At 39.4% G+C, this 14,139-nt stretch overlaps 1 protein-coding gene and 1 long non-coding RNA gene across 5 annotated transcripts in view; both read left to right on the top strand.

The window, feature by feature from the left end:
• XPNPEP3 (X-prolyl aminopeptidase 3) overlaps window positions 1-14,139 on the top strand; it is a 78,020-nt gene that overhangs the window by 40,322 nt on the left and 23,559 nt on the right. For 3 of the 4 annotated variants that reach the window (XM_086712179.1, XM_086712178.1, XM_086712180.1), the window contains one exon: window positions 13,640-13,690. The exons of the other annotated variant lie outside the window; for it this stretch is intronic. In XM_086712179.1, coding sequence (XP_086568305.1) covers window positions 13,640-13,690 — 51 coding nt within the window. The remainder of the gene's footprint in view (window positions 1-13,639; window positions 13,691-14,139) is intronic. 4 annotated transcript variants of the gene reach the window in all.
• Window positions 3,297-9,447, top strand: LOC147578872 (uncharacterized). Its single transcript, XR_015253283.1, has 2 exons — window positions 3,297-3,639; window positions 3,887-9,447. It is a non-coding gene; the product is annotated as an uncharacterized LOC147578872 (long non-coding RNA).

Below are 14,139 nucleotides of genomic sequence, written 5' to 3'. Positions count from 1 at the left end.
TGAGTTGAACAGTCAGGACTGTACTGGAGACAGCTAAGGCTCTTCAGGATATGGTTTTATTGAGTCCCCTATAGTCTGCTGACAGTGACCTGATTCATCAGTTGGCCTCACTGGCCTCACTGGGCTGTTGCAGTGAGTTTATGGACACTAACATACTTGCATGTTGACATTTCCTTATTTAGAATAGTAATTTCTTAGTGCCTTCCAGGTATCTAATAATGTTTCCAAGTTACTAGTTGAGTTAGGTTAATTCTAAAGGCTCCCATGTTGCAAGTCTGATGAGTACTGGATGAAGGGAGGATGGAAATTATTCCTTTCTTCTTATTACCCAGTAGGGGGAGGAATTTTTATTCAAACATTATATTCATATCAATTATACATCCAGGTAAGGGAGACATCACAGTATCCTTTTTATTTACATTCCAATTTCTAACTACACTTTAATTTTTAACCTTTTCACAGTATCATCCCCATGTTCCCTTGAATTAATTTTGTCATCCCTAAAGGGGTTCATTTGCAGCCGTAGGCAGTACTGCATGCTATGTTCCTAAATTCAGTAGATCCAAAAGAGTTTCTTCTCCACATCCAGCCAGTCACTCACACATTTGTAAAATGTCTTGAGTTCCCTGCCATAGATGACCCTGGTCTTCATGTCAATATTCTCTTTCCATTATTTTTATATTAAGAGCCCATATCTTGACATCTGATGATAGCAGCTCATTGGAATCTTTTTCTTTCTAAGTTCCTCTAAACTCGGATAAATTGAGTATATCTGCCTTGGAATTTTTATACCCTGAGGAGTTTGAGGAAGGCAGTTTGCCAATTCTATGCCTTACTTTAAAATTGTCAAAGTTTGGGGCGCCTGGGTGGCGCAGTCGGTTAAGCGTCCGACTTCAGCCAAGTCACGATCTCGCGGTCCGTGAGTTCGAGCCCCGCGTCAGGCTCTGGGCTGATGGCTCGGAGCCTGGAGCCTGTTTCCGATTCTGTGTCTCCCTCTCTCTCTGCCCTTCCCCCGTTCATGCTCTGTCTCTCTCTGTCCCAAAAATAAATTAAAAACGTTGAAAAAAAAATTATCAAAGTTTGACACTCCTCAATTTCCTCCTTTTTATATCATTAAAAAAAATTTTTTTAAGTTTATTTATTTTTGAGAGAGAGTGAGTGGGGGAGAAGCAGAGAGTAAGGGAGAGAGAGAATCCCAAGCAGGCTCCACATTGTCAATGCAAAGCCCAGTGTGGGGCTTGAACTCACAAACCATGAGATCATGACCTGAGCTGAAACTAAAAGTTGGACACTTAACTGACCAAGCCACCCAGACGCCCCTCCTTTTTATATCTTTTTTTTTTAATTTTTTTTTAATTTACATCCAAGTTAGTTAGCATATAGTGCAACAATGAACAATGTTGTTGCCTGAGTTGTTAATGTTAGCCATTCTGACAGGTGAGAGGTGGTATCTCATTGTGGTTTTGATTTGTATTTCCCTGATGATGAGTGATGTTGAGCATTTTTACATGTGTCGGTTGGCCATCTGGATGTCTTCTTTGGAGAAGTGTCTTTTCATGTCTTTTGCCCATGTCTTCACTGGATTATTTGGGTTTTGGGTGTTGAGTTTGATAAGTTCCTTATAGATTTTGGATACTAACCCTTTATCTGATATGTCATTTGCAAATATCTTCTCCCATTCCATCAGTTGCCTTTAGTTTTGCTGATTGTTTCCTTTGCTGTGCAGAAGATTTTTATTTTGATGAGGTCCCAATAGTTCATTTTTGCTTTTGTTTCCTTGCAGCCAGAGACGTGTTGAGTAAGAAGTTGCTGTGGCCAAGGTCAAAGAGGTTTTTGCCTGCTTTCTCCTCTAGGACTTTGATGGCTTCCTGTCTTACATTTAGGTCTTTCATCCATTTTGAGTTTATTTTTGTGTGTGGTGTAAGAAAGTGGTCCAGGTTCATTCTTCTGCATGTCGCTGTCCAGTTTTCCCAGCACCATTTGCACCATTTATTCCATTGGATATTCTTTCCTGCTTTGTCAAAGATTAGTCGGCCGTTTGTTTGTGGATCCATTTCTGGGTTTTCTGTTCTGTTCCTTTGATCTAAGTGTCTGTTTTTGTGCCATATATCATTTTTAATTAATCATAAAAAACTGAATTATTTTAGGATCTGAATTATTGCCCCCTCTCTTATTTTTTTTTGATTTGCTATTTTTGTTGTAAAATTTATATGACATAAAATTTACTATTTTAGCCATTTTTAAGTGTACAACTCAGTGGCATTGAGTACATTCACATTGTTGTACAACCAGCATCATTATCTGTTTCCAGAACTTTTTCATCATCCCAGATAGAAATTCTAACCATTAGAGTTTCCCTTTTCAATAACTCCCCATTTCCCCTTTCACCATCCCCTGATAAGCTCTACCCTACTATGAACTTGTCTATTCTGAGTGCCTCATATAAGTAGAATCATACAACGTTTATCTCTTTTTTCTTGTGTTGCCTATACTTTTGGTGTCCTATCCAAAAAATTATTGCCAAATCCAACATCATGAAACTTTTCCCCTATGTATTTCTCTATGAGTTTTATAATTTTAGCTCTTACATTTCAGTCCTTGCCCATTTTTTAGTTAATTTTTGTATGTGTTTCTTAAGAGAATCATATGGGTAAATCTTCATGACCCTGGATTTGGCAATGGATTCTTAAATATGACACCAAAAGCAGTAGTAACAACAACAAAAAAATGAACAAATTGGGCTTCATCAAAATTAAAAACTTTGTGCATCAAAGGACATCATGAAAAGAATAAAAAGATAACTTATGAACAGGAGAAATATTGGCAAATCTGTATCTGATAAGACTCTAATATCCAGAATATGTAAAGAACTCTTATAACTCAACAACAAAAAGACAGTGGTTCAACTTTTTATTCTTTTGCATGTCCTCTTACTGGATTTTATTTCCCTTGTAAAGTCCTCAATTCATTCTTATCTTTTTATTATCCGTAGGAGGAAGTTGAGATTAAAGATCTGAAACTGTCTTTTTATATCCTTCTGGGGTCCAACAACAAAGTCATATATGAAATCCCTTATTACAGTGTCAGTCATAACCAAGTAAGGGGCATCCCATAAGGGTGTTCATTTCCTTCATCAGATAGCACTGACTATCTGATGCAGCTTCAGGAGGTACTGACCATATATATAACAAGGGAGAGTCAGGGCAATATCCCTTCTATGTTGGACACATCCCTTAATCCATTCTAGTAAACTAGGGATTGTCATGTGATCCACAGTAAGCTTAAAGTAAGTTTAAAGCCAAGGATACTGCTCCTTGATCTAAAATTCTCAGGATTCATTTTTAAAAAGAACTCATCAGGTTGCTGCATCTAAATCTGAAAAATGGCTCATTTCCTTCACTGAATAACCCCTTTCACTATCTTTTGTCCTGCCTCGGCAGTTTGCCCTACTTGAATTAGTTGTAGTGAATGTCTCTCACAAGCTGATTTATCAAAAAATAAAGTGGCTTGGGTTCCTTTGGTCGGAGCACCACCTATTGGCCAAAGGTGGAATTCTTGTGAAGGAGATTCTGAGCTTGCTTTCAGCTGATACAAAGCAGCAAACAAACAAAAAAAAAAAAAACACTGAGTTTTTTTTGTGTTTTTTTTTAATTTTTTTTTAACGTTTATTTATTTTTGAGACAGAGAGAGACAGAGCATGAATGGGGGAGGGGCAGAGAGAGAGGGAGACACAGAATCGGAAGCAGGCTCCAGGCTCTGAGCCATCAGCCCAGAGCCGGATGCGGGGCTCGAACTCACGGACCGCGAGATCGTGACCTGGCTGAAGTCGGATGCTTAACCGACTGCGCCACCCAGGCGCCCCTAAAAAACACTGAGTTTTTAGCAGAACTGCCATTGATGTGCACTTCTCTTCCAGTCCATTTTTGCTAGCTGCTAAGGTTCAGGTTCTATCATTTCCTGATTCCACAGATTTCAAAGCCAGTGCTAATTCAAACCAAGAATGGTTTGGCAGTCACCCAAGTTCGTAATTGGATTTTCATCCTCTTTATCAGAATCATTCTTTTTCTTTTAAAATAATGCTTTAACCATATATTTAATAAAAAATAATTCAGGTATGCTGGAACAAATGGATATCCACATGCAAGAGAATGATGTAGGATCCCTACCTCACACCATATACAAAAATTAACTCAAAATGGATCAAAGACCTAAACTTAAGAGCTACAACTATAAAATTCTTAGCAGAAACAAACATTTATGACCTTGAATTCAGCAATGAATTCTTAGGTATGACACCAAAATAAGCAACACAAGAGAAATAAATTGGACTTCATCAAAATTATAAACTTCCATGCATCAATCAAAGGACATTATCAAAAAAGTGAAAAGACAACCTATAGAATAGGAGAAAATGTTTGCAATCCATATATCTGATAAAGGTCCAGTATCCAGAATATGTAAAGAGCTCTTGCAACTCAAAAACAAAAAGATAACCCAGTTAAAAAATAGGCAGAGGACTTAAATGGGCATTTCTCAAAAAAAGATATACAAATAGCCAATAAGGACATAAAGAGATGCTTAATATCATTAGCTATTGGGGAAATGCAAATCAAAACCAAAATGAGATACCACTTCATACCTGGTAAAATGGCTATAATTTAAAAACAAAGCACATAGGAAGGGAAGATGGCAGTGGAATAGGAGAATCCCTAGGCTCTCTTCATCCCACAAATACAACTAGATAACTGTCAAACCATCCTATATACCCCAGAAATTGATCTGAAGACTGGCAGAACAAACTCTACAACTAAAGTGGGGAAGAGGCCACATCGAAGAAGATAGGAAGTGCAGAGACACCGCTTAGGAGAGAAACAGAATGCAGCCCCTGCAGTGGGGAGGGAGCCACGATCCCAGGGAAGGGCTAGAACAAACTAGCACACAGGAGAGCACTCAGGGATAACAGATCCCCATAGCAATTGGCTTGGAAAGTGACAGGGCACAAATTTTGTGAGTTCTTGCAACCAGCAGGGCTTAAAGCCTGAAGTTTGAAAGGTCAGCATGCTTGGCTCTGAGAGAGCTCAAAGGACATTGGGGCCGTTCTTGGAGAAAAGGCAGAGCAAACAGCCTGTGGACAAACAGTGTGGAAACCGCTATTTGAAGAGCACCTGAGGCACAGACTGTAGAGGGTTAGTTGTTCACCTCAGAGTGTATCCCAGTGAAGCAGCAATCATGGAGAGATCCCTCTAAGAACAAAGGAACTGTCAGGCTCCATTTCCCTCCCCGACCCCTCAGCATAAGCACAGGGCCACTAGTGAGAACCAGCAGTGTCAACACTTGCTGCCTAAACTGCTTACACCAATCCTCCCTTTTCCACTCCAGTGGAACTGCTCTTCCCAGTCACACTTTCCTCAGTCCCAGGTCATTGGGTCCCACTCCCATCCCAGAAGACCAGCCTGAACCCCTGCCAACACATTTCCCAGCCCGGGAGTTTTGCAAGGCTTTGGTTCCAAAGGTGGGAGCAACAGGTCTCTTTGCAAGCAGACCAGAGAATACTTAGTTGAAATGCACCACATTCAGGCCAGGGACCAGACACTGCCCACAACAGGCAAAGAGAGCCCCTGCAGACAAGTGGCCTGAAGGATAAAGCAGCCAGGACATAGCAGCACATGTTGGAGACACTCCCCGAAGCACCAGGCCCTGGGGACAGAGGACACTACATTGCAGGGCACTGCAGGACCTCTTATTCATAAAGCCATTGCCCTTAAGAAGAGGAGATGTAGCTGACTCTCCTAAACAAGCACAGACTTAGACAAAATGAAAAGATGAGATTTGTCCCAATTGAACAGGACAGGGTCATGGCTGGAGAGCTACGCAAAACATGCAGAAGTACTTGCCAATGGAGAATTTATTTTTTAAAAAAAATTTTTTTTAACATTTATTTATTTTTGAGACAGAGAGAGACAGAGCATGAATGGGGGAGGGGCAGAGAGAGAGGGAGACACAGAATCGGAAGCAGGCTCCAGGCTCCGAGCCATCAGCCCAGAGCCCGACGCGGGGCTGGAACCCACGGACCGTGAAATCGTGCGGACGCTCAACCGACTGAGCCACCCAGGCGCCCCGCCAATGGAGAATTTAAAGCAATGATTATAAGGTTACTCAACGAACTTGAGAAATAGTGGAGGGCATCAGAGAGATCATAACACAGAGATAAGGAATAACGTAGCAGAGATAAAGGGCCCTTCTTCCAGCAGTCTGGAAGAAGCAGAGAAACAATGTAATGACCTAGAAGACAGAGTAATAGAAAGTAATCAAGCTGAACAAAAGAGAGAGAAAAGAATTATGCAAAATGAGAATAGACTTAGGAAATTCAGTGACTCCATCAAACATAATAACATTTATATTATAGGAGTCCCAGAAAAAGAACAGAGAGAAAAGGGGGCAGAGCATTTATTTGAAGAAATAATAGCTAAAGACTTACCTAATCTGGGGAAGGAAAGAGATATGCAGATCCAGGAGGCACAGAGAACCCCCCAAAAAATCAACAGAAGCAGATCCACACCAAAACATATTGTAATTAAAATGGCAAAATATAGGGGTGCCTAGCTGGTTCAGTCAGTAGAGCATGTAGCTCTTGATCTCAGGGGTCATGAATTTGAGCCCCACATTGGGTGTAGAGATTACTCAAATAAATAAATAAACACGTACATACATACATACATAAAGCCAAACATAGTGATAAAAAATATTAAAAGCAGCAAAATAGGGACACCTGGGTAGCTCAGTTGGTTGAGCAACCGACTCTTGATTTCAGCTCAGTTCATGATCCCAGGGTTGTGGGATCAAGGACAGCATCTGACTTCACAGCCAGCATGGAGCCTACCTGAGATTCTCTCTCCCTCTGCCCCTGTCCCCCACACTCTCGCTTTCTCGCTCTCTCTATAAAATAAAATGTAAATATAAATAAATAAAAGCAGCAAGATAAAAGAATACAGTTACATACAAAGGAAATCCCATAAGGCTATCAGCAGATTTTTTCAGGCGAAGCTTTCCAAGCAAGAAAGGAATAGCATGATATATTCAAAGTGCTGAGTGGAAAAAACCTGCAGCCAAGAATATGCAGCAAGGCTATCTTCAGAACAGAGGAGAGATAAAGAGTTTCACAAACAAAAACTAAAGGAGTTCATGACCACTAAACCAGTCCTATAAGAAATATTAAAGGAGAATTGAGTGGGGGGGAAATGACAGTATGAAGGCAGGAAACACAAAAGCAGTAAAAATGAATATTTCTGTAAAAAAAAAAAAGTCAAGGAACTCACAAAATAAAAGGATGTCAAATATGACACCATGTACCAAAAACATGGGGAGGACAGGAGTAAATAATGGGTTCAAACTTAAATACCCATCAACTTATATAGACTGCTGTATGCAGAAGAGGTTATATACAAACCTAATGGTAACCACAAGTCAGAAACCACTAATAACTATGCAAAGAATAAAGAGAAAGAAATCCAAATATATCACTAAAGAAAACCAGCAAACCATGAAAGAGAGAAAGACAAGAAAGGATCAGAAAAAAATTTTAAGAAACAACCACAAATAAAATGTCCATAAATGTGTATCTACCAATAATTACTTTGAATGTAAATGGACTAAATGCTCCAATCAGAAGACATAGGGTGAGGATGCCTGGCTGGCTTAGTTGGTGGAGCATGTGACTCTTGATCTCGGGTTTGTCAGTTTAAGCCCCTCATTGAATGTGCAGATTACTTAAAATCTTACCAAAAAAAAATTGGGGAGATGGGGCGCCTGGGTGGCTCAGTTGGTTAAGCAGCTGACTCCTGATTTCACCTCAAGTCATGATCTCATGGTTCAGTTCGTGGGATCAAGCCCTGGTTGGACTCTGCACTCACAGTGCGGAGCCTGCTTGGGATTCTTTCCCTCTCTCTCTGTTCCTCCCCCTACTCCCGCTATCTCTGTCTCTCTAAAATAAATAAACTTAAAAAAAATAAACATTAAAAAAAAAAAGACATAGGGTGACAGAATGAATTAAAAAACAAGACTCATCTATATATTGCCTACTGAAGACTCATTTTAGACCTAAAGACACCTGCAGATTGAAAGTGAGGGAATGGAATAACAGTTGTCATACAAATGGATGTAAAAAGAAAGCTAGAGTAGCAATACTTGTATCAGACAAAATGGACTTTAAAACAAAGACTGTAACGAGACAAAGGACACTATATAATAATAAAGTGGACAATCCAACAAGAAGATATAACAATTATAAATATTTATGCACTCAACATGGAGCACCCAAATACATAAAACAGTTAAGCAAACAAAAAAGAACTAATGGATAATAATACAATAAGAGGACTTTAACACCCACTTACATCAATGGATAGATCATTTAATTAGAAAATCAACAAGGAAACAGTGGCTTTGAATGACATACCGGACCAGATGGATTTAACAGATATATTCAGACATTCTATCCTAAAATAGCAGGATACACATTGTTTTCAAGTGCATGTGGAATATTCTCCAGAATAGATCACATATTAGACCACAAAACAAGCCTCAACAAATTCTAAAAGATTGAAGTCATACCATGCATGTTTTCTGATTTTAATGCTATGAAACTATAAGTCAACCATCAGAAAAAATATGAAAAGACCACATATGCATAGAGCTTTAATAACATGCTACTAAACAATGAATGAGTCAACCAGGAAATAAAAGAAGAAATTAAAAAGTACATGGAAACAAATGAAAACACAACATTTCAAAACCTTTTGGATATAGCAAAAGCAGTCCTAAGAAGGAAGTTTTTAGCAATGCAGGCCTACCTCAAGGAGCAAGTAAAATCTCATATAAACAACATAACTTTCACCTAAAAACTAGAGCAGAAATAAATGATATAGAAACTAAAAAAAAAAAAAAAAAACACCAGAACAGATCAATGAAACCAGGAACTGGTTCTTTGAAAAAAATCAATAAAATTGATAAACCTCTAGCCAGCCTCTTCAAGAAAAAGAGAAAGGACTCAGATGAAATCACAAATGAGAGAGGAGAAATAACAAACACCAGAGAAATACAAACAATTATAAGAGAATATTATGAAAAACGGTATGCCAACAAATTGGACAACCTAGAAGAAATGGGTAAATTCCTAGAAACATATAATCTACCCACACTGAAATGTGATGAAATAGAAACTTTAAACAGACTGATTACCAGCAAAGACATTGAATCAGTAATCAAAAACTCCCAACAAAGAAAAGTTCAGGACCAGATGGCTTCACAGGCAAATTCTACCAAACATTTAAAAAAGAGTTAATGCCTATCCTTCGCAGATTATTCCAGAAAATAAAAGAGGAAGGAAAACTTCCAAATTCATTCTATGAGGCCAGCATTACCCTGATACCAAAATCAGAAAAAGACACCTATCCTCAACAAAGTACCAGCAAACCTAATCCAGCAATACATTAAAAAAAGCATTCACCAAGATCAGGTGGGATTTATTCCTGGGTTTCATGGGTTCCAATATTTGCATATCAATCAACACAATACATCATATCAATAAAAGACAGGACAAGAACTGTAGGATAATGTCAATAGATGCAGAAAAAGCATTTGACAAAGTACAACATCCATTCATGATAAAAATCTTCAACAAAGTAGATTTAAAAGAAACATACCTCAACATAATAAAGGCTACATGTGAAAAACTAACAGCTAACATCATTCTCAATGCGAAAAAATAGAGCCTTTTAGCGAAGGTCAGGAACAAGACAAAGATGTCCCCTCTCACCACTTATATTCAAAGCTCTAGTCACAGCAATCAGACAACAAAAAGAAATAAAGGCATCCCAATCAGTAAGGAAGACATAAAACTTGCATTATTTGGAGGTGACATGATATATAGTTAGAAAACTCAAAAGACCCCAGCAAAAAACTGCTAGAACCAATAAATGAATTTAGTAAAGTCGCAGGATACAAAATCAACGTACAGAAATCTGTTGCATTTCCATACACCAATAAGGAAGTAGCAGAAAGAGAAATTAAGAAACCAGTCCCATTGGGGCACCTGGGTGGCTCAGTCAGTTGGGCGTCCAACTTCGGCTCAGGTCATGATCTTGCAGCTCATGAGTTGGAGCCCTGCGTCCGGCTCTGTGCTGACGGCTCGGAGCCTGGACCCTGCTTTGGATTCTGTATCTCCCTCTCTCTCAAATATAAACAGAAAGGAAGGAAGGGAGGGAGGGAGGGAGGGAGGGAGGGAGGGAAGAAGGAAGGAAGGAAGGAAGGAAGGAAGGAAGGAAGGAAGGAAGGAAGGAAGGAAAGGAAAGGAAGGAAGGAAGGAAAAGGAAACAGTCCCATTGGAGTGCCTGGGTGTATCAGTCGGTTAAGTGTCTGACTCTTGGTTTTGGCTCAGATGGTGATCTCGCAGCTTTGTGGATTTGAGCCTCGCATCAGGGTCTGCAGTGGCAGTGCAGAGCCTGCTTGGGATTCTCTCTCCTCTCCCTCTGCCTCTCCCCTACTTACGCTGTCTTTGTGTTTCTCAAAATGGATGAATAAACTCGGAAGGAAGGAAAGAAGTAAACGAAACAATCCCATTTACAATTGCACCAAAAAGGGGCACCTGGGTGCTTAAGCTCAGGTCATGATCTCACAGTTCATGAGTTCAAGCCCTGCATTGGGCTCTGTGCTGACAGCTCGCATCCTGTGTCACAGCTCTCTGCCCCTCCCCCGCTCACACTCTCCCCCCCCCCCCCAAAATAAATAAGCATTTTTTAAAAGTAAAAAAAACAATTGCACCAAAAATAATAAGATACCCAGGAAACCTAATCAAAGAGCGAGAGACCTGTACTCTGAAAACTGTAAAACACTAATAAAAGAAATTAAAGACAGTACAAAAAAATGGAAAGACATTCTATGCTCATGGATTGGAAGAACAACTATTGTTAAAATGTCTGTACTACGCAAAGCAGTCTCCATATTTAATGCAATTCCTGTCACAATACCAACAGCATTTTTTCACAGAACAAACAATCCTAAAATTTGTGTGGAACAACAAAAGACCCTGAATAGCCAAAGCAGTCTTGCAAAAGAAAAACAACTGGAGACATCACAGTTCTGGACTTCAAATTATTTCAAAGCTATAGTGATCAAAACAGTATGGTACCAGCACAAAAATAGACTCATAGATCAGTGGAACACAATAGGTGGCCTAGAAATAAACCCATAATTATATGGCCAATTAATTTTGACAAAGCAAGAAAGAATATCCAGTGGGGAAAAGACAGCCTCTTCGATAAGATTGTGCTGAGAAAACTAGACAGCAACATGCAAAAGAATGAACCTAGACCACTTACACCATACACAAAAGTAAACTCAATAAAGACCTACAGCCATAAAAATCCTTGAAGAGAGCACAGGTAGTAATTTCTCTGACTGGCCGTCACAACTTTTTTCTAGATAGGATCCCTGAGGCAAGGGAAACAAAAGCAAAAATAAACTGTTGGGACTACATCAAAATAAAAACTTCTGCACAGTGAAAGAAACAATCAACAGAACTAAAAAGCAACCTACAGAATGGGGGAAGATATTTGCAAGTGACATACCCAATAAAGAGTTAGTATCCAAAATATATAAAGAACTTATAAAACTGAGCCCCTCTCCCAAAAAAACCCAAATAATCCAGTTAAAAATGGACAGAAAGGGGTGCCTGGGTGGCTCAGTCCATTAAGAGTCTGACTCTTGATTTCAACTCAGGTCATGATCTCACAGTTTGTGGGTTCAAGATCCATATCAGAGCCTGCTTGGGATTCTCTGTCTCCTTCTGTCTCTCTCCCTCTCTCAATCTCTCTCTCTCAAAATAAATAAATAAAAACATTTTTTTTTAAATGGGCAGAAGACATGAACAGACATTTCTGCAAGGAAGACATCCAAATGGCCAAAAGACACATGAAAAGATGCTCATCAGGAGTGCCTGGGTGACTCAGTTGGTTAAGATTCAGCTCAGGTCATGATCTCATGGTACAGAGATCTCTGCTGATAGCATGGAGCCTGCTTGGGATTCTTTCTGTCTCCCCCTGTCTCTCTCCCCTGATTGTGTGCACACACGGTCTCTCTCTCAAATAAATAAACTTTTAAAAAATTAACCAATTTTTTAAAAATGCTCATCATTGCTTATCATCAGGGAAATGCAATTCAAATTACAATGATATATCACCTCACATCTGTCAGAATGGCTAAAATCAAAAACACAAAACAGGTGTTGGCAAGGATGTGGAGAAAAGGAACCCTCTTGCACTCTTGGTAGGAATGCAAACTGGTGCAGCCACTCTGGAAAACTGTATGGAGGTTCCTCAAAAAGTTAAAAATAGAACCACTCTATGATGCAGCAATTGCACTCCTGGATATTTACCCAAAGAATACAGAAACACTAATTCAAAGGGATATGTGCACCCCTATGTTTATAGGCACATTATTTACAGTAGACAAGATATGGAAGCAGTCCCAAGTGTCCATTGATTGGTGAATAAAGAAGAGTAGTATGTATATATATGTATAATGTGTGTATACACACACACATACACGATGGAATGTTACTCAGCCATAAAAAAAAGAATGAAATCTTGCCATTTGCAAAGGCATGGATGGAACTAGAAGGTATAATGCTAAGCAAAGCAAGTCAGTTGGAGAAAGGTAGATACCATGTAATTTCACTCATGTGAAATTTAAGAAATGAAACAAATGAGCAAAAGGGAGATAAAAAAGACAAACCAAGAAAGAGACTCTAACTGTAGAGAACAAACTGAGGGTTACCAGAGGGGAGGTGGGTAGGAGGAGAGGGTGAAATAGGTGATTAAGGAGTGCATTTGTGATGAGTACGGGGTGATGAAAATAAAAACTTAAAAAGTAAATAAATAAAAGTAAAACACACACAGGAAAAAAAACAAATTTTGGTAAAGATGTGAAAATTTGGAACATTTTTACATTACCAGTGGGATTGTGAAATGTTTCAGCCACTGTGGAAAATAGCTTGGAGGTTTCTGAAAAACTTAAACAGAATTAACATGTGCCCTAGCAATTCTACTCCTAGGTGTATGAGCAGAAGAATTAGAAACAGGTACTCAAACAAATACTTGTACACAAATGTTCACAGAAGCGGTATTCACAGTAGCCAAAAGATGCAAACAACCCATATGTCCATCAACGGATGAATGCATAGACAAAAGGGTGTGTGTGTATATGTGTGCACAGGCATACATGCTTACACGCGTGCCTTTCAGTAAAGGTTTGAAAGGAAATTAATAAAAAGACAAAGGGTGCTGGTTAGAGCCAAAAAACAAAAAGACAAGGGCGCCTGGGTGGCTCAGTCGGTTAAGTGTCCATCTTTAGCCCAAGTCATGATCTCGCAGTCTGTGAGTTCGAACGCCTCATCGGGCTCTGTTCCACAGCTCAGAGCCTGAAGCCTGCTCCAGATTCTGTGTCTCTCTGCCCTCCCCCTGCTCGCACTCTGTCTCTCTCTCTCAAAAATAAACATTAAAAAAAAAAAAAGACAAATCCCTCTTTTAAGTGAATGAGCCTCACTAGAGATCCCATACTCTTCTCTTGTTATGTTTTGTTTTAGCTTCGTGGGGAAAATGTAGTGCCAACAATTTATTCATCAGCATTTGCGTGTGTATGTACGTAAATAAGTATGCTTTAAATTTAATTAATTCATTCAGCAGATACTTATGGAGTATTTGCTGTGGTGCCAGGTACTGTTCTAGGTTCTAAAGACACAGTGGTGAGCAACCCAGACTTGCCGTGTGTCGCTGTCCTCAGTGTACACTCCAGTTGAAAGACAAGAAACAAACATGCTGTAAAGTCAGCTGGAATTCAATGCTCTCGAGAAAAATGAAGCAGTGGAAGGGATAAAGTAGCGCCAGTGCTCAGTTAGGCAGGGTGATCAGAAAGGCCTAAGGATGAAACTTTTGAGAGAAGATCAGAATGAGAAAAGGAGCAAGCCCTGAAGCTGTTTCCATTATCATCCTTCTCACTTATCCTCCATTGGGCTCTTCTATGGTGAGTTCATTGCCTTGTATTTAGAGAAATGTTATTAAAAACATTCCTTCCCACGTTGCCTTC

Source organism: Puma concolor, chromosome B4 (assembly GCF_028749965.1).
Source record: "Puma concolor isolate L17-30 chromosome B4, mPumCon1.1.hap2, whole genome shotgun sequence".
NCBI lineage: Eukaryota > Metazoa > Chordata > Mammalia > Carnivora > Felidae > Puma > Puma concolor.
Note: the sequence above shows the minus strand (reverse complement) of the source record. Positions and strands in the feature narration are given on the sequence as shown.